At 46.2% G+C, this 21,522-nt stretch overlaps 1 protein-coding gene across 4 annotated transcripts in view; it reads right to left on the bottom strand.

The window, feature by feature from the left end:
- The window catches only part of ppp1r9ala (protein phosphatase 1 regulatory subunit 9A-like A), a 40,852-nt gene extending 19,530 nt beyond the window's left edge, over nt 1-21,322 (bottom strand). For 2 of the 4 annotated variants that reach the window (XM_088605291.1, XM_088605292.1), the window contains exons 1-4: nt 21,020-21,320; nt 18,665-20,437; nt 1,094-1,226; nt 884-1,004 (exon numbers count right to left, since the gene is read on the bottom strand). In XM_088605291.1, the coding sequence (XP_088461417.1) occupies nt 884-1,004; nt 1,094-1,226; nt 18,665-20,215 (1,805 nt within the window). In that variant the 5' untranslated portion in view covers nt 20,216-20,437; nt 21,020-21,320. Of the gene's footprint in view, nt 1-883; nt 1,005-1,093; nt 1,227-18,664; nt 20,438-21,019 lie in introns of all 4 variants that reach the window. The other 2 variants (XM_088605289.1, XM_088605290.1) reach the window with 2 other exon arrangements.
- Between the last annotated feature and the right edge of the window lie 200 nt (nt 21,323-21,522).

Raw genomic sequence — 21,522 nt, 5'->3', positions numbered from 1 at the left:
GGGAGTCTCCAAAAATTAAAGATTAATCTCATGTCTATTGTCATAAGTACAGGAGGGAAAAAAAGGGAAAGTTTCTTTTTGCTGTGCTTTAACCTTCAACTGAGCAAAGCCACACACTGTGGTTATGGCCACTTTCGGCAATATCTTGGCACTTAAAAGCAAGCACCTCAGCGCAGAAAGTCTCCGTGCCTAATTTCCCCCAGAGGTCAGCACCAGAGGTCTTTTCTGTGTAACTGTTCTGTAACTGAGGCTCATACACTGTCAGTGGTTTAGAAATGGTATTACCAGTCCATTAGTCCAGATTCTGACATCAGATAAGACTTGGGGAAATCATACGGAAAAAAAACAGAGGACAATCTATCCCCAACAATATAAATTCTTTGAAGAATATTCAGTGTTTTGGCTAAGATTTTGAGAGCGAACCGCTCAAATGCACACTGCACTGAAGAAAGTATTTAAAATAGAGCTTTTAGGTGTCAAATGGAAAACCCAACAGAAAACTTGGCTCAGTCAACTCCCTTGGATGCTGATACTGTCTGTGGCTTTTTCAAACTATCGCTGGTCAGGTTTCAGTTTTGAGGGGTTCACAAACATGGAGCATCTCTGTCAGTCGAGCATGTTGCCACTGAGGGACATCGGTGTTAACACTCTGATGCTTCACTTCGGCCTTGCGTTGCTGAGCAGCGAGAGCAGGAAGCCCAGAAGGTTGCCAAGACAACGCAAAACCGTAGGAAAAGTACTGGCAGCGTTACACTTGACTTGAAACAGAGGCTTTAAGATATTTGACCTTGAAGGAACAAGGAATATGTTTTCTGCTTGTGGAACTTGTGCTCCCTCTATGTACTGTAAGTGTGAAAAATGTACAGCACCAAATATTTCTTACCGTCCGTCTCTTTCTGCTGCCCCATTCTCACTAATGGTCTTCACAAATATACCAAGCTTCTCCAAGCCTTGGTCAGCCCCTACTCCCATTCCAATGATGCTGATTCCCAGTCCGTTATCTCCTGTGTTTGGAGAAAAGAGTCACGTGAGCTTGCACATCCTTGCACTAGGCGCAAGGTTTCGGAAGGGACGCGCAGAAAGGGAACGTTACCCTTTTCGATCTGCACGGGGAAGACGTCCATCTTCTCCACCCGCTTCTCCAGCTCGTACTCCGCCGACGCCGCCACAGGGTCCACCTCATCGTTGCGCCGGTCATACTCCTCGTTGGAGTAGGTACTGAAAACCTGCGGCACAATCGCAGAGTCAGCGTTCGGCGTCCTACGGCGGACTGTGCCAGCAGCAAGCGTCCCGCAGGTAAACGCATCTGGCCCCCCCAGCGAAGAAAGTTCTAGAAAAACACCAGACTAATCCCCTTTGCATCTGTTTACACTGTGATGAGTTTTATAAAGCCTACGCACTACTACCAGAAACTAAAAACTAATCACCACTAGACCACTTAAATGAGTCTTATCACATAATTCAGAGCAAAGACAGGAGTACATGATGATTTCACAAAAACAATTACACAAGATCTGTTCTGTACAAAATCATCAAAGTTCTGAGGTCTGGAAATCTTGAGGTTACCCTCAACCCCATGTTGATTTGCACAGTTTTGAACTTCATCTGCTGATATTCACTACAGCCAAAACAACACCGACTAAACCCAGGAATCTAACCTGCACTTTCCAGTCCCTGACCCACTGGAACATGTATCCCTGAGCAACGAATGTGCTGCTCGCTAGACTGCCTTTCTCATTTAGAGAGATCATATACCCCGATTCTGCCAGGACAGTCCCATATATAAGGCCTGTCCCAGATGTCCTATTGTTTTTCAAAAGGACTTTTCATCCCCCACTCCCCTAAAGGGGAAACAGCCAGGTGACCTGTTTTCACCCTGGGAAATTATGATCACCCTCTTCAAGTGGAAAACTCAGCCTTCGCCTGCTTTGAAATGTTTTGAATTATTACAACTGCTGCTGCAAGACCTACACCAAAGTAAAGCCTCCCCCAGTTCAATTTGCTCTCCTCCTGCTGAATGGGAGCCAGCTCCAGAAAACCAATGCACTGCTTATCCTGAACTGACTATGGCAGGCCTCCATTAAAACACCCTCCAATGAAAGCCGGCTACAGCTAAGGGGAGATTTTGTGTTACACAGATCGATGCAGCAACGTTTTCCTCCTGGCTTCCCAAGCAAAAAGGAGCGAAGCAAAGAGTCAGCCTTCCAGTCAACCTACGCTTGGCTCTGCTTTAGTTGGGATTACTTGGAATGTTTCAGGAGCTTAGGAAATGTGTCATACTCCAGAAAGTTGAAATGCTTGACTAATCTGTTTCTAAGCATGGACATCTGTTTGCCAATAATCGTCATCCTAAACATAACAAAAACTCCCCAGGAATTAATGCGGGTTTAAAGGTTGTTTTTTTTTTTCTATAACAGCAGAGTCCAGGGCTGGGCCTGGAGGGCCGGTGTGTCTGCAGGTTTTCTTGGTCTTTTTAAAGCAGCAGCACCTACAGAGCTGGGAGACGCTGTCACACTGCTCCAGTGAAGCCAGGCACCAGCTGGTGTGGCTCTTTAAGAGTTTTTTTTATTTATTTTCCAAGTACGTTCTGCCCTTCCTCCTTAGTAAGTCAGGAGTCATACAGGCACGCTGAACATCTTCCGAACGTGCCAGCTTTTCAGCTAGAGCAAGACCTTTCTGTATTTCGAAAGCTCGCGGGAAAGGTTCCAGTTCACTGACGAAAAAACCCAACATGATCATAGCGGGAGCTATATGGAATTCACACGGTTACGCCTTTAGACTAACACTTGCCAAAGGATCCAATGAACCTTAAATGCGTGTACAGAATATTTTTTTCAAAAGATGAATTATGAAGTCAAGCCCGCCGAGCTCCTCAAGCGGATTCTGAAAACTGAGAGATTGCACCGAAACTAGACCCCTCTTTGCAGTGCCGCCATAGACGCCATAGAACCCAAGCCAGGATAGGTGGAACCCAAGATCAGAAATTCACACTCTAGTGCCTCCTTCCCGTCGCTGGAGGTCCACAAGGAAACCCTGTAGGCTCATTTCTGGATTCCTCCGATTACAATGCTGTCGCTTTGACTTCCATCCATCCAGTTTCTAGCTGCTTTGTCCAATTCAGGGTCGCGGGGTGAGCTGGAGCCCATCCTGGCAGGCAACAAGCGCAAGGCAGGGCCCACCCTGGACGGGACTCCAGTTCATCGCAGGGGCACACACCGATACGAACGCGGACATGCACCGAGCCCCAACAGGCTCCCGGAATTTTCCCAGGAGCCAATTAACCTACCAGTATATCTTGGTAGGACTGGAGGAGGAAACTGGAGCACCCGGAGGAAACCCACACAAACCGTGGGGGAGAACATGCAGACTCCACACAGACAGCACTGCAGGAATTGACTCCCGGACCCCAGAGCTGTGAGGCAGCAGGTCTAAGCATTGTGCCACCGTGCTGTCCATCACTTCTGTCGTACAGAAGAAAATTCCCTGTGTGCACTTAACCACGCAGAGCGCACACACCTAGGCTTATTCCCATGTTGCTTGTGGTGCCCCCTGGTGGCCAAACCCAACTGATGGGGATTAGTTCAGCAATTATATAGGCTTACAAATGAAAGAATGCCACTTGATGAGAAGAGATTATTTAGTTGCTAGTGGTTACCTGAAAGGGATCTCGTACACTAGACACTATTTTTACTTAATACAGAGCTATTTACAGAGTTCATAGTGTTGGTTTGCTACCTGTAGAATAGCACAAGAGTAAATCTTTAGAATTATGAGCAGTAGACTGAAGGAATTAACTTTACAGTTCCATTTACAATTTTAAACAATAATGACACAGGTTCATTGGATTTTTAGACCCGACTGCTTATTTGAATAGACCCCACTATAACCAGCGGGAACTGCTGAAATCTCCCGTTAAATATCCTTGGTCGCAGCTTCTTCACTTCACTGCGCTGACTTTTTCAGGTGTGTAAGCCGAAGGTTGCAAACGCACAGCAACTAACCCCAAACTTGCACTGATCAGAAATGAATAATTAGCACTGCAGTCAAACTGCACGCCAAAGCACAGTGTGAGCAACCTGTTAAAGCACCTTGGCTAGAAGACACTTCAAAAATAAAAACATAAATAGGTTCGCTCGTTCTCCGGATGATCTCAACCTGCATACTAATGTAGCACTTCTAACATAGCTTGAGGTCTCCTGGTTCCTTACAGGCGAAACTCGTGGCTTTCCGAGAGATTCACGGAAATCGGAACTATTTGATTCAAGTGCTGCCCAGATGTCGAAAAATGGCATTTGGACGTTTTGGGGGAAATTAAATCCATCCTTTCGGCTCAGGGCTGCTCATGTGTTTCGTAGCACGACCGTAGGAATGGGCTGGGAGTTTGAAGAAAGGCATGACGTAATCCTGTAAATATTTCCACTCCCGAGAACAGTGAGGCCCGGCTCCTCATGCGAGTCAAGGCTTGATGAATCGGGCACATTTCCACAGAGCGCCGCACAGGCCGACGGCTGCTCTCACACAGAGGCTTCTGCGCTGCTGCCGACAAGCTCGGTTTTAAAAGCTGGAAACGGCTTTACGCATCAACTCTTCAGTCCCCCGAGCGAACACCTCCTGCCACCCTTTTAAAACAGGTTCAGCCTTTGGACCTTTGCACCACCCCAATAAATCCTCAATTAAAATTAATATTTTGAGGCAAATCTGAATTTTGGCTGAGTGTCCAGCCCTCTTTCCCAGCCCGCCTGCGCAGTGGCAGTGCTACTTCCTGGGCAACATCTGAGCGATAAGCGTACATGGAAGGATTTGCGACAACTGCTTTTCACATGTACGATACTGGTTTAATACCCTAAATCAGGCTGAAGCCCCACTGGCAGGACTTACTGACGCAAATTAATCGGGACTATCCGCATAGAAGTGGGCTTTACAAAAGATACTAAAAGATCCTGCGTCCGAGGATCAAAAACACATTAGAAATGTTACCGGGCTGGTACAGCGGTAGACACTGCTGCCTCGCAGTGCTGGGGCCCTGGGTTCGATTCTGGATATGGGGTGCTATCTGTGTGGAGTTTGTATGTTCTCCTGTTTTGTTTTGGGGTTTCCCCCAGGTGCTCTGGTCTCCTCTCACAGTCCAAAGACATACTGGTAGGTTAACTGGGTTCTGGGAAGACTGCCCCCGAGGCGAGTGTGTGTGCATTGCTGTGTGTGCCCCGCGGTGGACTGGGGTCCCATCCAGGGTGTACCCCGCCCTACGCCCGTTGCTTGCCAGGGTGGGCTCCAGCTCCCCCACGACTCAGAACGGGATGAAGGGATTAGAAAAGGGATAGATAGGCGAGCGAGAGACAGTCACTCAGCCCACGTTTGGCAGCTAAATGAATCAAGGATCTCGTGCAGCCGTTTCTTGAAAGACGCCGTCGAGTAGCAGCTGCAAGCGAAATGACATCTTGATGTCAGTTTAAGGATGGCATGTATCAAACAATATACTGTACACGACAAGTACGACACATGTATCGAGATATCCAATTCAGATCTCAGATTCACATAAAGCGGCGGAGCGGTGGCTCTGTGGCTAAGGATCTGCGCCTGTGGCTGGAAGGTTGCCGGTTCAAATCCCGCAGAGGAATCCTACTGCGTTGGGCCCCTGAGCAAGGCCCTTAACCCCAACTGCTCCAGGGGCGCTGTACAATGGCCGACCCTACGCTCTGACCCCAAGCTTCTCTCTCCCTGTCTGTGTGTCTCATAGAGAGGAAGCTGGGGTATGCGAAAAGATGAATTCCTAATGCAAGAAATTGTATATGGATAATAAAGCAACATTATTATTATTAAAGCTGGAACGCTGGTTACAGACTCCTAGAATGACGCCTGCAAACTGTAGACCCAGTAAATTCACTGGAACATGTGCAGTAATTGTGCATTATTTATAAAGACACCTCCCCCAACCATACACTCTTGAGGGTTACTTCTCCTACCACATTTGACGTTTTTTGTGATCTTATATCACAAAACAAACGACTGTACTATGCACTAACGTTGTTGTAAGACAATATCAAATTTGTCGAGACCTAAACTATACACTGCAAAATCAAAGTATTTCTCCCAACAAGGAGGCGTGCGGGGGATTGGACCTGTTCAAGACAGGAGGCCCTAATTTCGAAGTAAACAACAGCTGCGCTTGACAAGTACTATCTGTTAAACAACAAATACAAATGGAGGTTCAGTGCAAACAAACACATTCAAACGACTTTCCTAGTCCAATTTAGAAGAGACATTTCTTCCCCTCAGATAAAACCAAAATTTGAAAAGCGCTAAATCCCAAACCACAGCTGGAGTCAGAGACTCTTCCTCAGCGAAGTTTCACATTGGTTATGCTTGGCTTCTCCAAACAGTTTTTATCAGACTTCTGGTTGCTATGGAAAACTTCAGCAGTTTTGAACAATGTTCTTTTCTTCATCGAAACTCAATAGCTTAAACCCTTCCGTTCACAAAAGAGCCTCAAAATTCAGGTTCATCTCTTTCTTAACACAGAAGGCTGGGCCATCAAATTGTTCCCATCAAAGAACCTTCTCTAGTTACCAAATTGTAACTTAAAACAGTCAGTTCTCTGTGCAAAAATCCCTTGGGTGCTCAGTTCAGTAATGCAATTTATTCAGTTCCAAGACACACCTACCATAATAAGCAAGTTCTAAATCAATACATAGACCTCTTCATTAACTGAATAGGAATTACACACTACTTTGAAAGCAGGTTATGCTGTTGTTATTTTCCCGATGTGCTGTAACTTTCTTGTTGCGTGTGCAGTTCTGTAGCAATGTTGCAGGGTCAGCTTTTTGCATTTGTCAAAATTGCCACCTCCTCCCCATTTGCCTACTGGTAGGACGTGGGGAGGAGGTGGCAATTTCAGCGTAGCACTGATACAGAACAGCCACCACGTTCTCTCCCTTTAAGAAAGAGGCCCCTGCAGCTCCTGTTATTGCTAGAGATGATTTAGAAACACACCCAGGTCAAGTAGTCCAAGCAGTTACAACAGAGACCCACACTGAGTGCAGAAATCGCAATATTATACAATCCTTTCAAGGACTGTAAATCAAAGCACACTCTGGGAACTCAGCACTGGCCTGGTACATAGCATCCAGTTTGAAGGAAAGAAGCTGAGACAGCCGAGTGACCTTCGGTGGCAAACAGAAGACATTAGAAATGTACAGCATGTCAGAATGTGGCAAGCTAGGAAATACGATTATTTTTGTTTTTCGCCATCAAAAAATAAAATCTATGGAGAGTAGTCCCCCCTGTGTGGATAAAAGACTTGTGGGCACAAGTGGAAGCTATGCAGAAGAGCATTTAAAACTGAGAACAAGAGACACCTCTTTACACCAAGGGTTGTGGGAGTGTGGAACAAGCTATCCAGCCATGTAGTTGAAGCTGTGTCTTTCGAGAAAAGGCTGGATAAGATCCTTAGCTCAAGAAGCCATTAGCTACCGAAACAGGCCAGATGGGCCAGGTGGCCTCCTTTCATGTGTAACTGTTCTTACTCCCAGAACTCACTCCAGAACAGACGTTTCCAGCTTTTATAACAGAAGAGCAGCATTTGTTCAGCGTGTCTCTCAGGGTGACGACAGGAGTTGTTCTATTTCTTGGGGCCTTGCAATGCGCTTTCTAAAAATAAACACCTACATTCAGACATGCAGGTATGAGACCAGAGGAATGGGGGAAAAGGTGACACCAGCCAAGCACAGACTACACACCAAGCACTAACAGTGTGGAGATGATAAAAGATAGCAATCGTGCTATGAGCAGGCCTGCTCCAATGTGTACTGAGGATAGGATGAAATCCGGCGTATGGAGTTACAGGTTCAGCAGGTTCTGCAAAATCAGCCTTTGCTGTTAGTTAGTAACAACCCCGCCAGAATGCTTCTCTCTCCCAGCAGCCAGAACAGTGCACACTGGGCTGTGGGCAAATCCCTAAAAATTACAACCTGGAGAATAAAAATAACAACCTTTTTCAATCGGAAAACGAAACGGCCTTCCTGTTGCCACGTTCACGATACAAGCCGCTGCAGAGCCACGCTCTTGTTGTAAAGGGGGAGCTGTGGGAGCCTTCAGAGCGAACCCAGCACCTTTTCTCTTACTGCTCGTCTTACGCCGCTCTGTGAGAGGCGACACTTCAAAGCATTCGGCTGAAAAAACGGAGACAGCAGGCGCAAAACAGCAAAACGTGAGGTAAAAAAGAATTCGCAAAGAAATGCTTTCCAAACTAAAGCGAGCACTATCTTGGGCTTTCTGCTTGTCTCAAGCACACAGAACGGTTTTACACACAGAGCCTGCAGCAGACTGCACCACTGATGACAGAATATTTACCAGCTTTGCGACAAGGGAAATTAGTAAGTCTATCCTCCTGTAAAAAACAGCCGATGTACACAAACAAGATATGAAAAAGTACTCAGTGGTACAAAGGGTTTTGTCCTTCATAGAGAAGGATACAACAATAAAAACTCTTTGCTTTTATATACAGTGCAGTCCATAAATATTTGGACAGTGACACAATTTTTGTTGTTGTGGCTCAGTACTCCAGCACATTGGATTTGAAATGAAACAACGACTATGAGGTTAAAGTTCGAGGGTATTTATGTCTATATTGGCTGAACCATTTAGGAATCACAGCCTTTTTATACATAGTCCTCCCATTTCAGGGGACCAAAAGTAATTGGCTGCACAGTTGTTTCTTGGCCAGCTGTGTGTCGTTGCATTGTTAGTTCATGCACAAGAGAGCTAACAAAAGGTCTAGAGTGGATTCTAGATGTGGCATCTTTCACCTTAACACAATTTACGGCGGTAACCTTAGGGAAAAACTAAGCTGTAAATTGTACGTTTTGTTAAGGTGAAAGAGGGGTCAGTCGGGGGCACACACCCTTCGATCTGTGTGGTTCCTAATACCTCAGTACAGCGACGGGGACACTATACTATAAAAAGGCGAAGTAAAACCGAGTTCCTAACTCTCTGTGGTCATTAAAAAATCCCAGGGCGTTTCTTAAAAAGAGCACAGGCCGGCGTCCTGGACAAATTTCCCCCTGGCCTTTACCAATCATGGCCTCCTAATAATCTCCATCTCTGAACTGGCTTCATCACTCTGTTACCAGTGCGGGACAAATCCCATAACAGCCTTGATCCTGAAGCTGTTGCGAATCCAGCAAATAATCATCTATGAGTGTATCGGTTCCAATTTGCGTCAATTGCAATTAAGACGCAGAGAAAGCTATCGTTTTTCCCCCACTGATCTGGCATTTTGAGATTCTACGCAATGTCGCTTGGCTTTTTTCTTTGTTTTTGCTCACTGTCGGATGTTCCTTATGATGTCACCATCGCGCAAGCCAAGAGCCAGCCAAACAAATCAAAAGCACTGCCTTTAAAAGCCTGGCTAAGAGATGCGCAACAAAGGAAAAAAAAAGAGAGAATGGACAAATGACTTCTCCCCCCCCCACACACATGCAATCCATAACTAAACTGCTCTGGACAGCACAGAACACAAAGGCTCTGAAGCTATCTGATCTAACATGCAAGGAGTGGCACTGAGCCCACAAAGGCGTGTTTTGTGTCAGAACAAGGGAGAAAACTGGACTGCATAAAGAATGATATAAAGATCCGTTTTGTGTGCACTTTGAATATCAAACCGAGGTCAGATTTTAGCCTTCCAGTTATCTTCGCTTTAGATAAAAGTGCTTGTTTATTTGAAAAACTTTGGAGCTCGGAATAAAACCTGGACACATGCCGGTTATAGACGTACCCTTGTGATGCACTTTTGAACTGTTTACCACACCTTCCTGAGCAAACACTGGCACTGAATGAGGTAAAACAAACAATGTGCACATTCATCCCTAAAAACAGCAGGCCTCTTTTTAAAACTGCCTGTATTTTACCTTAAAAGACAGTGATGGGTACAGCAGGTGCTTCCTTGTTGGGGGCTCATAATGATTAACAAATCCCGGCAAACAAAAAAAGAAATCTTTGCACTGGATTACCAACAGAGATCGACTGCCCTGTCACACAATAAACAATGGTTGGGAACTGTCCTACGCAGGATACGGACCTGCTACGATCTGAGCAACTTTCTTCTAACACTGAATAAACACATCCAAGTACACACACCAAAACAAAAAAACTGAAAGCAAGGTGTGTTGTTATCCTGCCAACTGGGCGTTGGTCAGTATTCATTTTCCGTTTTAAAAGCTTGATCTTCTGGGCAGGTTTCTCACGATGTTATACACAAGTGCACCTAAAATCGATTTTCCGTTCCGGAATGCAAACCAACAGCCGTATTAATATTACACTCACGTTTTAAGCAAAGCCTGATCAAATACCATTCACAAGCCCGTTACATTGCTGGTAGAAGCTGCAACTGCCTTACTTTTGAGTTTTTCCTGCTGGACACACCTCAATGCCAGACCCTGTTTTGTTTGGCAGGATGTAAATCAACTTTTTTTTTTTGTTTTGCAAGCGTATGACTCACACTTGTCCTGTAGCCTTGCTTGACCTGATGGAACAATAAATAACAATAACAGGGGGGCATGTTGGCGCAGTGGTTAGCATTGCTCTTGCACAGAGATTCGGTTCCGGACCTGGGGTGCTATCTCCCTGGAGTTTGTACATTCTCCCCGGTTTCCCATGTTTCAGATGCATACTGTACTATTAGGTTAATTCGCTTCTGGGGAGAACCCCCAGTGCGAGTGTGAGTGTGTCTGTGTCTGTCTGCCCTGTGATAGACTGCTGAGTGTTTCCCGCCTTGCACCTGAAGCTTGCTGGGATAGGCTCTGGCTCCCCTATAACCCTGTCTTGCATAAAGCGCTTAGAAATCAGACGGTTAATAACAACGGCAAATAATATTTCACTTAAATAGTATAAGAATACAGCAGCAATGTTTATGTTTTTATAGCAAATTCTAGTTTGGAATTTTCCTCTGGCTTGATCAGATTATTATTATTAGATTACTATCTGAAGGGGTTCGAGCAGGAAGCCTACATTGATTGCACAGGAACGGGAGAAGGTTAATTCTGCACAGCAAAGTAGAAATTAAGGAGAGACAACGTTTCTGCTGTTAAACCATCTTCAGGTGCGATTCCCTTTTTTTCCTCCCCTCATTCTGCATGAAATTGACCTTCATTTGTTCCCTTGCAGTACTCATTATTTCCTCGGACAAAGGAGGCAGCTAAATAGTTGTAAAACAGCAACGGCAAAGAATTCCCAAGGCTCTTCGGAATGAGGTGTACATCTACCCCTCTTCTGTCTGGCTGTCCCGATGAGGTTCGATACTCACAATTTACGACATCGTTTCAGCTTCTGGCATGGCCAGAAGGGCTTGGGCAGGATTCGAACTGGAGCTCCCGGGCTATTCTTACCCTGAACAAAGAGCACAGTCTTGAAATACTCTTTTTCAATACAGAGCAAAATACTGTGGCTTTAAAAGTTGGGTCTTCAACATGTCTGACGTTCCACATTGGCAAACATTCTTTAAATTCTAGTGGTTTGAATGTTTGTAGAACTATAAGATGCTATCTCACTTTCTAAAAGCACCCCCACCATCCTCCCCGGATGGTTTTATTCAAAACAAAGGGCAGGCAGGTACAGTAGTACTGCTGTGGAGCTGAACACGAGTATCAGGACAATTGAATTCTGTCCCAGTTTCCATGAGAATATTACAAGAAAAAATCAAGTAAAATAAAAAAAAATAAACCACAGCCTTGACAATGAGTCAGTTGGCTACACTTAGCGTGGCTGTGAAGCGATTTCACCCAGGAAGAAAAAAAAAATTAAGGACCGTGCCCCACCTGACAATGTCTTCCCGTAAAACAACAAAAGAACTGAAAGGGCTTATCCTGCACCAAAGCCCACGACACAGACAAGAGCTGGCAAGACTGCTCCTCACTCAGCTCGGGCCAGGACGCAGGAGAGCGTGTTGTGCTGCCAGCCGCCGCAGAAGAAAACTGTGGCACTGCGGAGCTTCCCAGTGACCCACTAAAACGGAGTGCTGCATTGCCGGGGGAACTCGGCGGAATGTCACCACGGCGCCTCCTTGCAGCAGTGCCTGCCGCAGCCCCGGGAAACTACGCCCACGCGCACTGGGAGACGAGAACAGGACGCACCTCTTTACCCAGAGGGTGGTGGGAGCGTGGAACGAGCTCCCTAGCCAGGCTGTCCAAGCCGTTCCCCTAGCCTTATTTCAAGAAGAGAAAGACTGGATGAGATCTTGAGATCAATGGAAATGGCTGAGTAAGGACGGGGAGCAATAAGTACATTTTTGATAATTGTTTAGATGGAAGAATTGATTAATGTCATGGTTGTTGTTTTTTTTTCACTGCCTCTTTTATATTGGTTATTGTATATGGGTTTTGGTTTGTTTTTCAGTTCTTTTTTTTTTAACGTAGGGGTTATTTGCTTGAGTAGGTTTTGCGTTCGTGTGTTATTGTTGCTGAAGAGAAAATAAACAGTAACAAAAGGGACTGATGCCAGATGGACTCTTCTCACTGGCCACCTTTCTTAGGTTCAATCAGGGCTGTGTGTTTTTTAAACAGGAACTAGAACTAGGTAAAAAAAAAACACAATGTGATTATGCAGTACACTGGAATTTAGAGGGTAACAGGTAAACAAGTGCATTTACATTTCTAAAACAGGCCCAGAGTCAAGACAAAAGGCAAGGGTTCGGCAAGCAGCAGGAAATAATACTGTTTGGGATCGCTCAAATGAAGGTCAGGGCGTACTGCTGTGTTTAATCACCATCTTCTGTAAATGCTCCTGAGTTTTGGCAGCCAGTCTCCACAGGACGACACCTTTACCTTTCTTTACCAAACGCCCCTTAAGACGCTCACCAAGAGAGAACCTTTCCTACAGCACGTTAGTGAGCGAAAAGCTACAGTTTCACAGAGACGTAATCCTAGATGAGTGCTGCACGTGACCTGAAGCTAAACAAAAAAAAGACGGCCACACTTCCTGCCGAAGTCCCAGCTGGGAGTTTTCCACAGGGAGTGGACGAGGTGGGTCCTGTTTCGCGTAGGCCTCACTCAGCCAAGGCAAAGAATCATTCCTCTGTGGTGTCCCCTACAGTACATGAGCCTGGGTTTCTAGCTTGAATTAGCTGCTGTACGCCAGGAGAAAAACGGAATTCTGAAAGACGCTGAGCAGAAGATTTCTCAAAACCAGGAATATGCTGTGAAGACTCCTCGCCCCGTGTGTTAAAATCCAAATAGACAGCTCCGTGTCTCTGTCCCTCCATGGAATTTGCAAATAAACTTCATGCTCAACTCTGCTGTCTTGATGGACAAAAAAAACTGATGACCATGAACTAATTAAGTTACACAGATACCTTTTTTTAAAAATGAAATCTGAAGACCATTTTTTCAAAGTTAAGGTTTGACTGTACACTAGCAGCCTATAGCATGCTGATACAATACAAAGAATGGCATTTTTCGTTTTGCTTTACAGCACACAGGTGTGGTGTATTACAACACAGTACTTGGAGATTTCATACCAGCCATGAAAGCACTCTTGAGAAAGAGAACAGCACTATGACAGTACTTGCTACCCATAAACAGTACATTAGTCTTTTCCACATATTCTGCGTTATTTCAAATAAAATACGTACAGTGTTTTATTCCTAAAAGTAAGAACAGAAAAATAAAACAAATTCAACGGAGGAAATATTAAAGATTGGCTTAAAGGAATAAATGAGCCTCTATTCGCCAGACAGCAATAAACTAAGACAGGACCCCTGTGAGATGTGCTATATTATCACATAGACAGCAGAGCCGTATAGACCCTTAACTCTTGCAGCCTGGGTATAGCTGGACTTGTCGGCCCTGACAGCTGTGGGGCTAATTTAGGTGCCGTGAGCTCTGACTGCACAGGATTCCAGGCTCCACAGTCCCTTTAAAAGTCTAACTCGGGCACAAAAAAAAGATTTTTAGCCAATGACTGACCCCTAGTGCGACAGGCACACTCTTCAAAACTTGGCAACCTGCTTGTCAAAGTAGCGGCGCCTTTTACCGACATCTGTAAAACAGACAAAAAAAACGAAACACGCACGTGAACTGAACCAATTACCAGACACCTCCGGGCAGGGCACTGTTTTTACCATGCTACCTGATTTACTGCTCTCACACCCCTGCCGTACATCACAATTTCCAACAGCTGCAGACGTCGACTTGCGCGTGACAAGGAAGCTCACATCTCCCACATCAGAAGCACAATACAGCTACCCCTCGTTATACAAGGGTAATTATTTCCTTGAAAACCGCTCGTAAAGTGAAAACTTATATAATGGAAATTAAATTCCCATTACTTGCTGTGTCATAAACTCCAATGGGTTCCAGAACTCAAACATCTTCCCTCCAAACAACTGAACCTCACCATAATGCAGCACAGGTCGCAGCCAAGTATGAAACGAATACCATTCCTGGTTAATTATTTAAGTAACATGCTTAAAGACATTAGCTGATGCATAAACAACAGGTAGGTTATCAATAACACCGCTGCCCGTTTATGGCACACCACAATAGATGCGTTACAGTCGTAAGCAAATCATAAACGCTAGTTACTGTTCTGTACTACGTACACAAGCCTTTATTAAAAAGCAGTTAAAATGTAATAAAAAATAAAAAGAAAATTCCTCTAGAAGATGTGGGAAAGGACCAATCGTGGCAAAGCTTTACGAGAGTCCAACTTGCAAGAGCTTGCAAATCTGCTCGTTAAATGGAAAGTAGGAAAATGACTACATCTCGCACCAATGAAAACTCGTATAGTGAGGGATTACTGAACTTGTCATCAACAGCCCAAACTCACAATTTGAAATCAGTTACAGAACCCCACTCCCAAACTAGACAGCTACTTGAAGAGAACATCCTGAATGCCAGCTTTCAGACTGGATGAAGGAGAGATATTTCACAGTCATTTCAAAACCGCTACCAACTTGGACATCAAGTGTCCGTCATACAGCCAGAGACAGCAAGTGCTGTTCAAGCCTGTCCCTTCTCAGGAACCTTCTTTGCTTTCACAGGGCTTTTGGAAGTCTTGTCACAGGGCGCTTCTGCACTCATTTGCAACGTTGATCAACAAAATACCCAGTTACTGTTACAGTAACTCATGTACGGGGATTCTTTGCCCATTTTACACATTTTTCTGTATTTGAAAAGGTAAAAGGTTGCTTCTGCGTTTCCCAAAGACAAAGTTCTGTGAGACTGCTCAGGAGCACAAAAGAGCTCACCGGAACTGCTCTGGAAGAGAGTGGACTATTTACAGTAAGTGACCTACAGTAGACATCATTCAGGAAGGCCAAGTATACAGTACTATACTTCAAGCACTGCTGGCGATCCATTGTTCCAGCACACGCTAATAAAAGAACACGTCGCCAAGTAGGTACTGAATCGCCAAACAGGGACAAAAGCCATCGAAAGAGCAGGCCCGACAAACCTCCACAAATTCAGAGCAAATAAAACCACGAGAACATGAGTATTAATGGACCTGAGAAGACCTGTGCTGTTCCACAAGAAAGAATCACTACTGTCACAAATTTCCCCAAAACCCCAGTTACCTCTTATTTTCTCAGACTACTAATACAGGCCAGAAGTAATGCATCGATGTTTTCCAAAATTGTTTTTTGTGGTTCCAAGACTTACACAAAATAAACAACAACACAATAAGACAATGATTACCTGCATACACATGTTAAATCTAATACATTATGTTTTGGGGTACTGTAGAGTCAAGACATTATAAATACACTGCATCAATATAAATCTACTCAGTATCAGAGACAAAATGGTTTGCTGGAATCCTCAAATTAAAGAATTAAATTTATTTAGAGTTAACTCTGCAGACTATCTACGATAGGTAGTATATTAAAAACGTTTAAAATTAATATGCAAAAAACAACACAGGAAATAAAAAGAGACTAAAAATGTATACAAAGCTTTCATAGGATATGAATCTCATACAATACACAGGCTTCTCTGTCTCAGCAAAAACAGCCGTAGTTAACCGGTTTAAAACAAACAAATGTTGTTTGGCTAAATCAAAATTGCAATCATTGAACTAGGAAAGTTGCTGCAACGTCTTGAACAGGTTATGATTCACCCATCTTAAACCTACGGATCAGATTTCTTCATCTCTACCCAATAAGATAAATACACTGCCAGTGGGTTTACAAAAGAACGACTGGTCTAAACAGACACGAAGGACAATTTTCTCAAACTCGCATGCCAGGACAAAACCAAAATATTTCCATGGACCTCTTCCAGCCTCATCCCTCGCTTCTAGAAAGAAACCAGGGTTTTTCAAAGGACTCCAGTATTGCTTCACAATCACTTGGGAGTTTTTGTAGGTTAGAGTCCTGCGTTCAAGCACAGTCTTGTTTGGGTCTAAGAGCTAGAAAAGGCGAAGGTTGAGTGCTTGTCTGCCGCAGACCCGCTTGTGTCTGAACAGTGACATGATCACAGCTCTGCTGGTCCTTGTGGGGATCCCACCAGCCCGGCTCGTGCAAATGACTCACACGGTTCAAGCACGAACCGTAAAAACTGTGAGCGGAGCAATCGAGCTTTTTTGGCTCGGTCTGTTATGCCTGGCAGCATCCATCCATTTTCCAACGGCTTCGTTTAATTCAGGGTCGCGGGGGGAGCTGGAGCCTATCCCAGCAAGCAACGGGCACATGGCAGGATACACCCTGGATGGGACGCCAGTCCATCACAGGGCACACGGACACAGACATGCACGCACACACACACACCAGGACCAACTTTCCTCGGGGGCCAATGAACCTATTGGTGTGTCTTTGGATTATGGGATGCAACTGGAGCACCCAGAGGAAGTACATGTGAACACGGGGAGATCATGCTGTACAAACTCCACACAGATAGCACCCCATGATGAACTGAATTTATACTGTACATGTTTATCATGTGCGTTTAAGCTATGCCGGTACAGCCGATGTTCATACGGTTTCTGCCACTGACAAGACTACACAGCGTGTGCAGAAATGTCATCCAAGGTACTGAAAACTTTCAACCCGGCATCAATCAAACAGCCTGACTTTACGAGCCACGCAAGGGCACCACACGTTACATTATTTCATCTACAGGATTTCCATCAGCCATCTCTCCCAGAACAGTCCACAGGGCTCCAGTGGATGCAAGGGCACCTCACGAATTGACTGGAATCACATTGCACTTTCCAACCCAAAGTACACCCCCTGGGTGATGTGCCAGCAGTCACATAACACAGCAAATCGGGAGAAATTGCTTCTCCGGTTGAAATAAGAGAGCAAGCCCAGTGAGGACAGATTGTGCGAACCCACGGTGGAATTGTAAATACGATCCCTGGGGGGTTAACGCCTTCTTACCAATAATGGGATCGTTTAATGATCTCTTAATTTAAGGAAAAGCACGGATACGTCTACAGAAATGACCTACGACTTTTTTTTCAAACACTTCTCATGGCTGGTGTGCAGCATTGACAGGACTTTCCTCTTGGGCCAGCTGGGCCCAGGGCAGCAGGCATGCCACTTAGGAGCAATGACACAGAGGAACTGATAGTTTCACACCTCTCCAGTGCCAGGCAGTGGCCGAGCTAGCTACCTCACCAACGACCCAGAAGAACGATGGTCATTACACAGGAATGTTCAAACACAGGCATCGGCATCTCACACGGTAAAGAACGAGTAGTTAACATTAACAGGGTGAGATGAAGTCCCACTAGAAATTAAGCTGCAAAATGAAGATCTAATGAGTAACAGATCCTTCTGGTCCCCAAAGAAGTTTTTCTTGCAGCACTTTGATAAAACTTATAAAAAGAGATGAACAGACTGTACAGGGCCATTTCTCTAGAAATGAACAAATAAAGTAGATAAATCCAAGACGTTCCTCTATTTCCAAGGTCAGGGCTCTCTTGTGTGCAGTGAGAGCTGTATTCCTCAGATACCAGACTACAGGTACAGTACGCACACACAACCTCCTTTCATTGCTGTGACCTCATCTGCAGCCCACTTTTCTTGTTTTATTTTTTGCAGATGTCTTACATAACATAAACAAATGTTTCCACAAATATTCCTCATTACTTTTTCCACTGACTCTGCCTGAATAATCTGGTAAAAAAAAAAGGCTGTGCTGGACTTATGGCACTCTGGCTCCTTCTGTCAAAGTTAGAAGAACAATTTCAGGGCAGACCAGCCTCCCCATACACCAACAACGTCCACATGACCCCAGGAGATGTTGCCCTTCAAACTTGTACTTAAACCTCAAAATGCAAAAGCGATTTCTTTTCTTTTTACGTAGGCACAGCATCTCACTGAAGAGGCAAGGTTTTTGCTTCAAATACAAAGCATTCAAAGTGATTTTGCATGTAGAAAATAAAGTCCTGTGGTTAAAAGACCATCAGCATCTTAGACAAGGTCTTGTGGACGTCTACACTTCTTTTCATAGCTGTACAGATTTCAAGATGCTCTCATTAAATCAAGCTCCCCTTTAGATTGGATTTAAAAATCTGTTCTGTGTGCAAACCCGGGGGTACATTAAAAGCTCCTAATTGACATTTTCGCCTGTTTTTTTTAATAACTCTCAACACGTCCTGCCTCAGTGCTCGGCGAAGGCAGTGTTTGGATTTGTGTGAAGGGAGGGTGAAAAGGGTAAGACATAAATACCCGGATCGGCGAAGTCGAGAACTTAATCTTCCTCTTCGGCCCTGCGTCCTCCTCGTCCGACAGACCGGGAACCTCCTCGTACGCCTCTGCCTGGTGCTCTCCGCGCTCACTTTCCTGGTGCTCCTGGTCCGTGTCCCTGTCATCCACAAAGGCCGCGTTTTCGATGCCGTAGATGACCGGGGACACCCGCGCCCCGCCGCCCTCCTCCTGCTCCTCCATTTCGCTCTCCTCTTCCTCGGGGTAATCCTCCGTCCGGCTCGCCTCCCTGTCCTCCTCCGTCTGCCCTCTCAGTCCCTCCCCGCCGCCGCGTTCGGCCCCCCTCGCCTCTCCCCGCCCGCCGGCCCCCGCCTCCGCCTTTCCTCGCTCCTGCCGGGGAGAGGGCCCGGCGGGTGGCCCCTGGTGGCCCTCCTCCTCGGGGGGTTCCTCGAACACCTCGTTGTCGTCGGGGCCCTCGGCGTTCTCGTCGCTCTCCGACGACTCGTTCTGCACCACCACCAGCTCCGCCCTGACCACGCCCGCTCCCGCCTGCTCCGGCGGGGGGCCTCGGCCTGGGGGCCTGCTCCTGGCGGCGCCCTGGGCCCCTCGCTCGTCGCTCTTGGCAACATCCGGCGCCCCATAACTGCCACTGACCAATGACTGAGTTTGCGTCTGATCCCTTGCCGGCAGGCTGGGTGCCTTAGCGGCATCTTCAGATGGCTTACCCCACCCGTCACCCACGGGGGAGGTGGGCTGGGAGAGGTCCGAGTTCGAAGAACTGTGCCGTTTACCCTGACTTCCTGCTTCTTTCACCACAGCTCTGTTGCCGGACTCCTCGCTATCGCTATCCACCATGAAGTTCTCCAGCCTGCGGGAAATGGGGCCGGCGTTCAGGGACAGCCTGGACACGTGCTTGGCGTCTTCGCTGTCGCTCTTCTCCTCCTGCCAGCCTTTCGTCACTGAGGTAGGGCTGTGGTCGGCCTTCACGCTGCTCGCCGTACTCTCCGAAGACCCCGACGACCGCCTCGTGCCTCTCCCTTCGTCCGACGCGCTGCCCAGCGACATCCGCCCCCTTATTTTGGTGGGAGAATGTTTTTCCCCAGAGGTTTGCTCCTGGATGCCCCTCTCAAACAGTTTTCTGGTCACCGAGAACTTTTCGGCCAGCGCTACTTTGTCTATCTCCGCGTCTTCACCCTTGTGGGTCTTGTCTGAGGTCGGGGACTCTGGGCTGGCACCGGCGAAATTAGGTTTATGCACGCCGGCGGCAAAGGCCAGTTTTGGGGGAGTGACCTGAGGCACCTCGCTTTTGGTCGCCGCCTTGCCCTCCGCGACTTCTGGCTGCTGACCGTCCATCTGAAGGAAAATGTTCTTGATTTTGTTCACTCGGTTACCAAAAGGTCTCCCCCTCGTCTCCTCCCGGGTCTCGCTGGAGCCATTCGCGTACGACTTGGGAGCGCTGTCGGCTCTGGCCCCGTCAAAGGAGCATTTGATGGCATGGAAGTCCGACTTGTAAGCGTTTCTGTGAGGAGACGCGCTCCTCAGCGTCCGGTCACCTTTGCTCTCCGTCTTTATCATTTTGAAGAAGGAGATCAGGCAAGGAAGTGTTCAAATATTTCTTAGAGTACAGGAAGGTAGATGGAGAGGGATATTCCAATGTGGTTGTTTTGGTTTTTTTTTTTAATCGGTTGCGTTGCCGCTTCATAAACCGCCCTTTCTATTCTTCACTTGCCATCAATCCCAACGAGCTCAACAATGTGGCAACTCCGCTGTTCTTCAGAAATCACAGATTCTGGTCATCTAGGAGAAAATATAGTTAACGATTAAGACCTTAATTAAGATTAAGAGATGGCTGTATGCTGTGCGTCTTGGCACATCCGATACCGAAAACCCGCCTTTAAAAGTTTTCTATTCGGACTTGAACAACAAAAAAGTTTGCCAAAACAGATTCTCATTTCTAATGGGAGATCGAGTCAAAACGCCGATCCGAGCGAATTTTATCGGAATCGCGTGTCTTTTGATAAACTGTCGTCTTTACAATCTGAAGCAGACAAGATCCCATGTTTGAACCAAGAAGCAGTTCTTGAAACCCTCTTAAGAAGAAATCCACACCTACTTTACCAAGAGACTGGCTACTGCAACAAACTCCCGGCTACACAATTGATCGTGAAGAATTACAAGAGTGACAGATTCTCTCACGGTTATACACCAGAAGCCGATCTGGATTCCGAACAGTTGGGAAAACACTTTTTTCGGTTGCAAATAAGACTCTCAATGAACTGCACCCGGCGATCGTTTCAACACTGCAATCAAACAAGTTTAAGAGATCGCCAAACCGCCTTAAGAACTAGATGCATTGACGAAATACTTAAAGTGCTTTACCTCGACTTTTCGTATCTGGGGGGCTCTTGGGGCGCCGGGTAAGTGCTCTTTCTTTCAATTTCCACTTTCAAACTCTTGTCACTCCTCCACCGCCATCATTCCCTCTCCTGCGTTTCTTGTTCTGCCTTCTCTGAGCGCAGACCTGTCGCCCCGCCGCGCGTACACGCTGCTCTCCTGCGCGCCACACCGAGGAAGAGGGCATATCGGGAACGCGCAAAAGCACGCATTCCAGAACTCCACAGCCTCCACCCCTTTTCCCAACTGCGCGGAGGGACAGGCTGGGAACGGCGTGGGAAACCGAGTCCGTAGAAAAGCGGGGCGAGTTTATGACATCACGAGATTTCCACCTACCGCACAGCAATGAGTGATACGAACAACGCTGGTGGAAAATGGGCATTTTGTGCACAGAAAAAGATGCAAGTTTGCCAACAATGTTCCCAGAATTCACTTCTTTCTGTTTTTTTTTATTCACAGATCAGTAACGCGAAGTGTTATTCCAGTCC

Source organism: Lepisosteus platostomus, chromosome 14 (assembly GCF_059453375.1).
Source record: "Lepisosteus platostomus isolate fLepPlt1 chromosome 14, fLepPlt1.hap1, whole genome shotgun sequence".
Taxonomy (NCBI): Eukaryota; Metazoa; Chordata; class Actinopteri; order Semionotiformes; family Lepisosteidae; genus Lepisosteus; species Lepisosteus platostomus.
The sequence above is the reverse complement of the archived record's forward strand: the minus strand, read 5'-3'. Positions and strand labels throughout refer to the sequence as shown.